Source organism: Platichthys flesus, chromosome 20 (genome assembly GCF_949316205.1).
Source record: "Platichthys flesus chromosome 20, fPlaFle2.1, whole genome shotgun sequence".
Taxonomy (NCBI): Eukaryota; Metazoa; Chordata; class Actinopteri; order Pleuronectiformes; family Pleuronectidae; genus Platichthys; species Platichthys flesus.
Genome location: NC_084964.1, coordinates 3392514 through 3405113, shown reverse-complemented (window position 1 = coordinate 3405113; position 12600 = coordinate 3392514). Strand labels below are relative to the sequence as shown.

The window sequence follows — 12600 nt, the reverse complement described above, 5'->3', positions numbered from 1 at the left end:
TTCAATTTTTATGTGATTATTGGGTATGATGTAAGATCCAGTCACTGGTCCAAAGTGCCACTGCGTGTGTCAAGTAATCCATCCTACCTGTTTTCTTTATAGAATGGCTGGGGATGTATAGAATGTGGGTTGTGAGCATCAGATACCATCTTCCAACCCTCATTCTTTTGCGTGCGCTCACCACAGATTCATCCAATAAAGTGCCAACCCACTTTAAAACAGAATAAAAGACGCCACTCTGTTTTATTTTCTCCCAATTCACACTCAACCCATATGAACCATGTGCCTGGCACGGCAAACTCCTTTTCTGCCATTAAATTGACAAAAGTAGATTTGGACATGAATGGAATGACTTGCTTCAACTTTAGACTGTGAGCTGAGTCTGTTAAAATAGAGCCCTGTATCTTAGAGGATACACTGTCCTCTATGTCCACATTCCATAAAGAGCCCACAGACCTCCCATGCTCTCTTCTTACTACTGTCACACACTATGAAAAGACCACACACTCAATAGCACAGTCCTCACATACACTCATGCAGATCCCAGACAGAAAAAACATATCACTTCAGCCAACTGGCTAAAAATACACAACACTGCTTCAGTCTCAGAGAGATGCTCCCTCTCTCTCTCTTTTGCACAGAGACAAGCACAAAAAGTTGTCACTCTCTGTTTTCGTACTCGGTACACTGCAGTTCCTCAGTGTTCCTGCGGTTGTATTGACAAAGTCAATACACACACACACCAGGCACTGGATGCACAGGTGCTGACTCTGCATGTGTTGTCACCAGTGTTGGGAGTAACGGCGTTACTAACGGAGTTCTTTTTCAGTAACGGAGTAATCTAATTAATTACTTTTGTCATCGTTACAACGCCGTTATCGTTATTGATAATGTAAAGTGGCGCGTTACTACAATTTGGTTGAATGAAGCGTGCGGTTGTAACAAATCACCCTGTTCAAACCCCAGGGGAAATGCTCTACGCTTTTAATTTCAAGGACACGGGCGGACTCGACCCGCTGTGTACCTTGCGCGCTGCCCGACCAAGTTATTATAAACGAAAGATCCCTGGTTGGACCGATGACCTTGTTATCGGTCTAACCCCTAATTAAATAAATATAAATATAAACGAATTCGACACAAAAAGGTTGCGTATTATAAGTGTATTTAAACAAAACCCACATCAATCCCACATATCCCCGTGCTCGAGCCCGCAAACCATGGCGGCCCCGTAAACATAAACACGCTATTTACACACATTCAACACATCAATATTCCCCCCCCAGGTCCATAATATAATCCCCAAACAAAACGTCCCAAACAAAAATGCCTGCAGGTGAGCGAGGTATAGTGTTTTTATTCTTCAATCAGTTAATATAAACATCTTTGACGTTAAAGATGTTACAGAACGTAACAGCGTTATAAAACATGAAAAATATGCCACAGTTACTTTGCTGAGTAACTAATTACTCTAACAATGTGGTAACTGAGTTACTAACTCAATTTCTTTTTGGGAGAAGTAATTTGTAACTGTAACTAATTACTTTTTAGAAGTAACTTGACCAACACTGGTTGTCACAACAGTAACATATCAGTAGTGAATTTGTGTGCTGTCAATACAAATTGAACCTCTTAAATGTTGTAAAGAGAAAGACGTGTGCACTCCAGAGAATCAAGGCTGAGACACTGTTTCCACAAATGAGCAAAAATAAACAGTTTCCTGTTTTAACTCAAATTCAAAAATGTACGGCTGATGTAACAATATTTTTTAACAGAAAAAGTTTGACTTCCATTTTTGTTGTTAGTGTTGTTAGTGTTGAATGTTGAATATTACCAAACAAATTAGAAACTTTTCAAAAATACCACAAAGTCCAGCCTTGGGTCCGGGAAAGTAACATTTCATTATATCTTCTTGTATATATTTGTACCTCAACTCTCCCAAACTCAAAGTCTCGTCCACTCTGGATCGCCAGAGTGAAAAGCTGCAATTGTATTTTCAAGCAAAGCTATTTTTCGAGGACCGTGGTGAAACAAATCCTCTCTATAACGGTTGTCCTGACACTATGAGGTGTTGTGTGCTCAGAGGACCTGTGCTCCCACCTCGGTCAAACACCCCAGGGTAAGGCCTGTGCTAAAATACTGTACATGCATTTAGGTAATGTGAGAGACAGACAACAGAAACTCCATAGCGGTAGAAAACTTCAGCAGAGTGTGTGTGCCTTCCTGCACTTCAAGTGTTGGTGTGTGTGAGCCTCCTCTCACCTGGGCCATGGTGTTCAGCAAGACTTCGGCTGGCTCCTGGTTCTCAGCATGGCTTGGCAAACGTCAGTCTGTTTCTTTGTAGACGATGTTGGGCTTTTGATTGTGATAGTTCCCTCACATACACACACAGACATACACACACACTCACACACGTCTGGCTTTGCTTGTGTGTTTTGAACCCACACGCTCACTTACACCTCCTCCTCCTTCTCCTCCTCCTCCTCCTTGTCGTCCTCCTGTGTGACAGCACCGTCCTCTGAAACGCTTGCTTCTTGGAACACAATCTCTTTCTTCTCTCTCTCACAACAACCTGGGAGTAATCCTCTTTCTGTCTTGTCAATTGACACAGGGGGAGAGAGAGTGTGTCCCAGGCGCTTGTATCCCTTTCTTCCTGCCCTGCACGCTCCTGTCTTCCCTGTTTCGGTGAGTGTTTGGTTATAATCTGGGCTCACACTGCTCTTGCCTCTCCTTTTCCTCCTCTCCTCGCAGCTCTCTCTCTCTCTCTCAGCTGCCACCCCCCCCCCCCCTCTTCCTCCCCACCACTAAAACCCTCCTGCTTTTCCCCCTCTGTAACTGTACACAGCATTAGTGAGAGACAGTGAAGAGGAGGGGTGGAGGGATCAGCGGGATAGAGCATGTGTGTGTGTGTACCATGTGACCTGATGGTGTAGTAGGATTCCCCCAGCAGCTGTCACATTCATTCCTTCATATGCTCCAGTATATGAGGTTCATGAACTTCCATTGAGGACCAGTGTTGGTAAACTATCAATGAAGCATGGATCTGCTGCTCAAAGAGAAACACAGAGAGGGATTTATGGTAATTTAGTGTAAGTTTAATAATGATGGCTGGGGATGTATAGAATGTGGGTTTTGAGCATCAGATACCATCTTCCAACCCTCATTCCTTTGCATGCGCTCACCACAGATTCCTCCAATAAAGTGCCAGCCCACTTTAAAACAGAATAAAAGATGCTACTCTGTTATCTCCCAATTCACACTCAACCCATATGAACCATGTGAGGTTCATGACCTTCCATTGAGGACCAGTGTTGGTAAACTGTCAATGAAGCATGGATATGCTGCTCAAAGAGAAACACAGAGAGGGATTTATGGTAATTTAGTGTAAGTTTAATAATGATATACATCTATTGTCTCGATGTGGTCAGAGATTTACACACACTGACATGGTAAAACCTGTAAAGACATTTACTGCTGAAAGAATCTATATTTTAACATATATTTAACAAATCTTAATAATTCTGTGAATACGGTCAATTGTAGTTACAAACCGATAGAGAATTATCATCATCTCAGCTGCTCACCTTTCAGCTCATTGTTTTAGTTCCACTACTGAGTATTCCCAGGGATTGTTCCCTCGTGTGAATTACCTTGGCAGAGTCAGACACATTTAGAACATTGAACACCAAGGTTAATGCTTTAAATATTGGTATTGCTGCAACCTTTTGAAGAGTTGTGTTACTAGCAGGCCAGCAAGGCTGAAAGACCCTAATAATGCTAAGCCTGGGCTGAAAGTCTTTGCATTTTGCTGTTCTCTGCCTGGACATCTTCACCTTCCTGCCCTCATTCCCAGGTGAGGGAATATGACAGTTGTTCCTTTGAACTGACATTAAACACATCAAAAATGCAGAATGAAGGAATAAAACCTGAAATAATTGATTCTATAGTATTTTCTATGGTGAATGGAACACTCCAGTAAAAATGCAGCATTCTGAATTCTCCCGCTTCAATTGTTAACCCTTTCCTGGCTCATTGTCTAGACCATAGTCGAAAAGCCCAGGGGAGACTTTGTGCTCTGCTCCAGGGCCGAGGTTGGTGGGAACTTGGTTTGGTCTTTCGTCTTTGGGAGTTGTATACAGCAGACAGTGAACATAATTGCTCAACCATACTATTAAGTTATAATTTGCCGGTGCAAGCTTCCTCCTCCCTCTCTCTCCCATTCACTGCATACAAAACGTACACACTCAACAGTCCCTAATGTAACGACACACTTGTGTAAAACAGATTTAAGAAATCAGAACCTGTTTATGCTACGTCTTATCGCTTATGAAGAAAAGACTGTAAAAGTAAAATGCAAGTACAGTTGCACGTTTATTTATCTGCTATTGTAGTCTCCGTATAGTGGTCTTTGTCAATGAGACACTCTTGAAAAGGGGTCAAGTCAAGCCACAAGAGGGCAGTAAAGTGCTAAATGAATGCAACATGTTGGTTGATAACTCTCCCTGGTTGAAAAGTGGCAGAGAGGAGATGAGAATCAAGGCAAATTTTGTAATGCTGTATTCTTTGTATGGAAATAAAAGAGTTGTGGTCAAAGCCCCAACGTGGTAACCTCTAGTGGTACACACGTCTACTTCAATACAATACCAATACTACTTGCCTTTTTTGTCCTGATAGAACACTAATGGTACATATGTAACCAATATATATACTACTATACAAGATAGAAATGTATATCTTATACTGAATGGACTGGAACTGAGTTTTAACAATCAAGTGTTTTATTTTACGTGTGAAGTTTACTTTAGGGGACACTTCCTTGTTCTGGAGGTCATATTGAATGCATCACTGCAACAGAAGAAAAGTAGCTGAGAGAAAAAACAGAATATATTGAAATAATATCGCCAACACTGTTATTTCATAGAAACACACACGAGAAACACAGTAACACACACACACATACACAAAGTCATTCTATCCTTGAGGAATGAGGAAGAGGACATCCTGTGGTGCTTCCCCTAGAACTGTATAGCTGGAAACTCCCAGCCCACAACAACAGGAACGGGCAGGCTGGGCGACCACCTCGGCCCACTGCTCTCCACTTCAGCAGTCAGCCTGATTACTGGTGATTATCATGCTCACAGGTATTGTCCTGGAAATATGACATCCACCACATAATGCAAACATTAATGACATTTTGCATCTTAATGCATCTTAATCTTACTTTAAAATGATTATTCCCCCACTAAATTATTGCTGGACTTTGAACACCTTCTCATCATTGGAAAAGGAACACTTGATTACCGTTGGTCTGGGGTCTGTTTAAATCAGCTCGGAGCTTCCCTGGGATTCAGTCGAGATAAAGTGTGAAACTTTCACAGAGGACATGAACTATTGAAGGTGAATGGTGCCATCTGGTGTGCAGAGATCTCATGAACCTGCTGTATAGAGCCCACTCTGATCACAAGTTAGACATTATATTCAGGACCCTATTGGGAATTCTTAATGGTCTTTTTTAACTGTGTAAATCTACAGGCACATATAAGTGATTTGTGTATTTTCTAGAGTTTTCAATGTCACTGTCACATCAGAGGTTGGTAAATGAAGAAGATGATTGTATACACACACAAATGGATTGAAACAGTGTTGCTTCCACTGTACTTTTAAAACTCTGTTTAAAATTGTAAATGTTTAATCTGGTGTTAAAATATTGGGATGTGTTGCTGAGGAGTAGGTTCACAGAAGAGGACTGAGGTTGAACATTAGGTGGCGGTAATAACGCTGCTGATAAATGCCAACAGAAGAAGAAGAAGGAGTTGGCTCCTCTGTCTGTTTTTAGCATGAGGATCATAGACTGTTTTTAAAATGAAGACACATGAACCTGTGTCAGTGTCTCGTAACACGAGTCAGTTGACTGAAGCGTCTCGCTCCTGACAAACCAGTGGTAGTCACTGACCTGTGAGCAGCAGCTGCACGTAGCACAGCTCCTGGGGACTGTAGGAAGTGGAAGCTAAGCTAACCATGCTAATTGAGCAGTGACTGACAGGAGACAGGAAGGACAAACCGTATCCGCAGGGTAAGCGCTGTAATTGTTCCCATTCGATTTGTCCACAGAGGATGGGGACACCTCCGTTTTTGACATAATTGTTGTGACGCTGTTGTAATGTCACTGGTGATCTTTGTGTTTAAGCCAATCTCCAGATGTATAGATAGATGTATAGATAGATAGATAGATAGACAGATAGATAGATAGATAGATAGATGGATACATGTTCTTTATTGATGGCAAATTTGGAAATTATTTTGTTACAGCAGCATGTCAAGGGCTTTAATTAATCAGATACGAATAAATTAAAATAATAGTAAAATAAGTAAAAAAGTAAATAAAGAAATCAAATATACTAAAAACGGTAGGCCTACAAACTCCCTCGGTCGATGATTAACAATAAAGTACTAGAATACACAGTGGTACTAAATATAATAACGAATAATCCTTTAAACAAGAGACTAGATGACAAACTATGTATAATAGACACATGTGCACAGTTGCAGTAGTTGTTTGCATTTAAGGACAATGTAATGAGGTAGGTAGGACTATGACATACTAAAATATAATATGAATATAAGATGTGCAAATTCACAGTTACGGCAGGAATGTGCAGAGCGGTTTGTTGAAGACACAAAAAGTCAATTTAAGTCAGGCTCCAGCTGTCACATGACCAGTCACATGATTATGTGCAGGATGTTTACTTTTTAGCAACAAACAAAATAAATCTACTGTGAGGTGGAGATACTTTTGTAGCTCTATAACACAAGTTTGTTACTAAGTAAACAATGATAAATTGGGAGTTCCATCTTAATTTTGTAACTTATAAGTCAAAAAATATATTCAGGTAATCAAGAAAGAGCTGCTTTTTTGTATATTGAATTAAAATCTCTAGCACGTGTGACTGCTTTATTAATTTATTGACATTGAATTCCCGCCCTCAGTTTTGAATGGGCTTCACCTCTTCATATTTCCTTTGAAATGTCTTTCAGATCTCCGGACCATTGTCCTGAGTCACGCGTCGTCTCTGTAAGTGGACAGAGTGAAGGAGCATCTCAGGACACAGGAACTAAAGTTACTTAAATCAGGATTAACACGTGAGCTTCAGGGCTCATTTCTGCCTCAGACACGCAGGCACCTACGAACTCTCACACTTCAGCATGGTGAAGACAGCGAAGATGGAGCTGCTGAGAGCGCTCATCACCGAGTGTTTGTCAGCAGCTGCAGAAGAGATCTTCAAGATCGCAGAAAGAACCATCGCAGCGTATGAAGAGGAAATGTCTTGTTCAAAGTGGGTGGTGGACAACCACTGCAGACTGCTGGATGTTGCCAAGTCAAATAGCAAAGGTCAGTTTGTTTCTTTGGTAGGGAAACCAAAACTTATAACAAATAAAAAAAACACACAATTATTTCTGCTCAACTGCATTATATTCATGAGCTAACATTTGAATAGGAACCAGTTTTCCTTCATCAGCCTTTCAGGGTAAAAGTACATAAATGTAACACAAATAATTATAATTCAGTCAGGGACACTCAAGTCATGATTAAGCCATTATTGCAACAAATGTAATTACAGTTGGCTTGGCACTGAGGGTTCCACGTGTTAAGATGCTCTCTGTGGTCAAGCAGCTTACCAAGCTAAACAGGCAACGCAATGGAGCCCCCCCCCCCCATACAAGAGTGAGCCCAAAGCAAGACATTGAGTAACATTTCAAAATTTGAGACTGGACAGGTGGAGGCTGGAGTGTTGGAGGCAAAACGTCCCAGCAGCAGCAGTGTGAGGAAGCAGCAGTGTAGTAAGGATAAGTGAGGATATCATTTAAATGGACCACCTTTGATTACAATGCTTCATTTTTAGATGAGGTATTTAGACAGGTAAGATTTACAAATCCTCACATCCGGCTGCATTCCATTACGGACTATATAAGGAAATAATGAACACAAAAAATGTCTTTAGAATTTGCCAAATGTATTCAAGTGGCCTATGCTAATAGGTAATTGACAAGGGACACTGAATATAAACTTTGAAACTTCATATTAGTAAATATAGCGTATTTAAGGATAAGAAAACAAAGGTTTTCTGGCATTGGGCTATAAACTTGTAAGGTTAATGATTGATGACAAATCAAAGTATCTAGCCCATGGAGACTTCGGCATGCACATGGGCAAGACTAGGATCAAACTGCCAACCGCTCTACCCCCCTCAGTCACATTCGCCTTGTATATGAGCTTTGCAGGAAAACTAGCAGTGGACAAAACACCTGGTTGACTTAAATAATATTTAAAAAATGTCCAGCTCCTACTGTAACTCACATTAACATCTTTAAAATGGATCTCTTTTTTTCTTCAGACTACCTCCAGATGTCTGCCACTGATGTGAAGCTGCATTGTGCCCAGCTGCAGCCTCCTGCCAGTATCACTGTGAGGTGGGAGGAACCAGTCAACACCTGGTTGGAGCCAACAGAGAACAACACACATCCACACACTTCTCCCGATGATGAAAAAGATCGATGCAATCCCGAGATTCTGATCGATATTCATGAAGACGATGATATAAAGCAGGAGTGTGACCCAGACATGCATTTGAAGGAGAAGAAACCTTTTAAATGTCCCATTTGCTTCAGTAGTTTTTCTTCCAAAAAGACGATGGTACGACATGTCAAGAAGCATCCAGAGTCCAAACCTTACAAGTGGCAGTCCTGTGACAAAAGCTTTGAGCACAGGGACGGTCTGTTCATTCACAGACAGAAACACAGTGAGGAGAAACCGTACCGGTGTTTGAATGAAAAGGTGGAAGCAGGAGTTCAGCTCAAATCCGGGACACCTGTGAGTAAGATGGAGGAAATGCCAGAGCTGAGAAGTGTTGAATCAAACGTGAAGACATTCCCACTAACTATCACTCCTTATGATAAAAGTGAGTTTGAGCAGGAATCTCTGCAGCCGCTGTGTCTGTATCAAATCCAGACTGTTGCTGACATAGATAAAGAATTCTCAGCTGAACTCCCAGTGGATCACATTAAAACTGAGCCAACTGGAGCTCATGAGGGAGTATCAGGCACCAACACTGATAAGCGGCTGCTCCTTTCGGTGAACCCCGCTGAGCAGAGTGATGTTGGGACAGAGCCCAACCATCTCAGGATAAAGCTTTCCTCGCCCAGGAGACTCACAGGAAAACCTACCGAGCTCATGATGCAGTTTGAAGCAGGAACAGCACAGAAACCCTACAAGTGTCCTTGTTGCACCAAATGTTTCTCCTTGACGAAGACTTTAATAAGACACGTAAGGATCCATACAGAGGAAAAACCTTATCAGTGCCAATTTTGTGGGCGAAACTTCTGTCAGAAGTCCGATCTTGTCAACCATACAAGGATACACACAGGGGAGAGACCCTATCGGTGCCATGAATGTAACAAATCCTTTGCTCAGAAGGGCAACCTGGTGGTCCACATGAGGAAACATGCAGTGTCAGTGCCAAAAGTGCAGCTGTAACTTTAGTCAGAGGTTACTACACAGAAGTATGGACATAGCCAGAGATTTTAAAAGTTTTTTTCAACAACATCTTGGCAGAATGTGGCTGGGGTAAACCTCAATATTTTTGTGGAACCACCCAAAAGCAATGAGGGTTAATCTGGGATTTATGAGGCATTTGTTTTCAATCACGTTGTGGGGGTTGGGCTTTGGTGTGTTGTTTTCCCCAGACAATACAGTGCACTGTTTCTAAAGCTGCTTTCAGACGTGCACTGAACTCCGGAGATCCTCCGAACATTCTCTGGAGGGGCTGTATGTGAGAACGCTAATGTCCTAGTGAAAGTCTCTGGACGTTCTCCGGCCAACACCCAATCATAAAGTCTGCAGAAAGTACAGAAGAGCTGATGTGAAACACCAAGAGAGAGTGGGTGTTAGAGGTGTGGACATTTTTCGATTCTTAGATGCATCGTGATGCGGACGTGCAGACAACAATGCAGAGACAGATCATAATCGATTAATGTTTTCTGCTCGGTCATTGTTTTAGTTGTTTTCCACAGCTGCATAATTATAACAGCGCTGATCAAGTCCGGTTGTCCTGTCTCTGTTGGAGTCTGCTTCCTCATCACTCGCCCTCTGACCTGCGCTCACTTTACACTTAACAACAACATAAAGACCATCGCTGACCACAAGTTATTAGGAAACGTACAGGATGGACGGTTACACTTGAGATTGTTGTATTGTATTGTGTTTCTCTCTAGAGTTTATGAGAAGCATGTTTAAACCTGTGACACAACACAAGACGTAACGTGATGCGCACAGTCAGGACATCAGGTTTAAGGTGATTATTTCAGTAAATTCCAACACAATTGTAATTGCAGTCTGTAATACTTTTTAAAGCACTTTCTAAATAAAAACAGAGTTCATGTTTGTCTGACTGATTGTATGCAGTGCGACATGTTTTTTGTTTCCATTCCAAAATATAGCATGTTATGCGTGTGTGAAATTTGGTGCAGCTTGATTGAATATAAGAGGATTGTTGGGCCATTGTAGTTCTGTCCTGCAGTTCTGTTTGTAAGTGCTTAAAAGTAGTGGAAATGAGAGCTTCTTTCATTCCAGAGTTAGCTGCTGTGAAGGATCCACTCTTACCCACCAGCCACATCTCAGATTTGTTTAGTGATCCACATTGGTCTAGTGTTGGACTCACCGATAGCTACAGTGTTAAGGGAAAAATGTTGAAAAGGTTGTGCCTGTTGCTCAAAAGGAGAGCGGTTTGTCCACTAACCAAACGGTAGCTGGTTTGATCTCCAGCTCAAACATAACATTTTGACAAGAACAATGTTATTGTAAGTTGTAAGTACAGCCCAACATTTCCCATGATTCATTGTGCTTTAGTGACAAACTGTTTTTGCTAGAGGTAAAACAATATTCAATTTTTAATTTAAGTACTCAAACAGCTAGCATGTTATTTTCAACATTTTTAAATCAACCCGAAGAACATTTTCATCCGTAGCTATGTTGCTGATGACGGCTGAAATGTCGGGACACACTGGTGACACAATAGGGAGAGTAGACCAGGTCCTCTGCAGGATGTGTTGTGCCTTGTTTGGCTGCTTTGTAGCGAGACTGTTTCATCACCTGTTGTTGTTTACAGCTTTAGGCTGTACTTTATTTATGTCCTTGAAAAACTTCTCATGCTCAGATAGTATTAAGCAACAAACTGCGGTTACTTAAGAGAAAAAAAGTATCTTTCTCCGGTTTCTACAGTCCCTCAACACTGTGACACGTCCTGTTCAATCCGGCACCATGAGTCACCATGAGTCACTATGTGTCACCACTAGAAGGGATCTACTAGGTTCTACTAGAAGGGATCTCTGTGTGAGATCTCTACATGTTGAGGTGGAGAATCTGTTTGCCAAAACAAAAAAAACTTCTCCAGTGTGGTGAGTAGGGTTGCAAAATTCCGGGAATATTCAAAGTTGGAAACTTTCCATGGGAATTAACGGAAATTGTGTGGGTAATTTATACTAACTGTATTTACCTTGTTATATACAGACATAAATATAAACATTTGTTTTGTCATAGGCTGATTTGAGCACTGAGGAAACTTTGGGCTCTTGACTATATGCTTCTGCATCTTTGTGTCATTCTTAACATAGGTCTTTGCACAGCCTTTCCTTCTACATTGGCTGGGGTGAAATGTCTCCACACATGAGAGTGCATGTGGCATTGTTCTGTAGAATAAGATGAGGAGAAAGCTTGTAAAAAAACACTAATGCAATGCTAGAGATATAAATAATTGGCCAAACAATTGGAATCGTCTGTAAAAATATTTTACAATGATGGATAAATAAATAGAAAGAGGCTAGATGGACAGATGAACAATCTTCAATCAGCATGCTAATATATTTTCCCGAGTAATATCATTGAAACTTACCTGACTAGTCCTGCACACTACAACAGGCCTCAATAGCTCTGCTGTAGTGTGCAGGATGCTGGGAATTATCTGTGCATGTGATAGAGAAATGTTCAGTGGAGGGTTGAAATTCAACATGCAGCGTGTGCTGCATTCCATACATCTTTAAAATAGAGTTTTGAATGATGTATTTATTGCTCAGCGTTTAATTTGCGTATATATAATTTTTTCAAAATTCCCAAAGTTCCCAAGCTGAATTTTCTAATGGAAAGTTTCCGGAAATTTACCGGAAATGTTCCGCCCCTTTGCAACCCTAGTGGTGAGCATAAAAAAATATGATGTGTTGCGAAGTGGTAAAGGACGGATGTTTTCAGTTTTTATTGTAATTGAATGGTTACTAGTTTGTTTTTATAATTTTATTTTGTGCGATATGTGTTTCTACATCAACTATTAAAATTTACATCTGTACAGTTTATTGTCAAGAAAGTTTTTGTTTGAACAATCATGTAGACACTAATATTTGATATTCTGGCTCTTGTTGCTCAAACAAATTTATAATGAACAGAAATGCATGAAATTCAGAAAATGAAAAGGGATCTTCAGTTATTGCTGAATGTTTTGTCCCCAAAGGTGGACTGCACACACAGCAGCCAGGGTTAGTTTAAGATCTGTGTAGAAG

General features: G+C 41.0%; 2 protein-coding genes across 2 annotated transcripts in view; one reads left to right on the top strand and one right to left on the bottom strand.

The window, feature by feature from the left end:
• LOC133931621 (rho GTPase-activating protein 23-like) overlaps positions 1 to 2704 on the bottom strand; it is a 63160-nt gene extending 60456 nt beyond the window's left edge. Inside the window, exon 1 of the mRNA XM_062378536.1 lies at positions 2260 to 2704. Within this exon, the coding sequence (XP_062234520.1) occupies positions 2260 to 2268 (9 nt within the window). The 5' untranslated portion in view covers positions 2269 to 2704. The remainder of the gene's footprint in view (positions 1 to 2259) is intronic.
• A 3100-nt stretch (positions 2705 to 5804) lies between these two features.
• LOC133931867 (zinc finger protein 664-like) lies at positions 5805 to 12389 on the top strand. The gene is made up of 3 exons (XM_062378817.1): positions 5805 to 6070; positions 7033 to 7387; positions 8391 to 12389. Exons 2-3 carry the CDS (start codon positions 7201 to 7203, stop codon positions 9527 to 9529), a joined length of 1326 nt encoding a protein of 441 aa, XP_062234801.1. The 5' UTR covers positions 5805 to 6070; positions 7033 to 7200; the 3' UTR covers positions 9530 to 12389.
• Positions 12390 to 12600: the final 211 nt, after the last annotated feature.

Bases quoted from the DNA above. Each gene is read 5' to 3' on its own strand.
- LOC133931867 (XM_062378817.1), top strand. From the start codon at position 7,201: ATGGTGAAGACAGCGAAGATGGAGCTGCTGAGAGCGCTCATCACCGAG. The intron at 7,388-8,390 runs GTCAGTTTGTTT...TTTTTTCTTCAG, and splicing joins TGCCAAGTCAAATAGCAAAG to ACTACCTCCAGATGTCTGCC.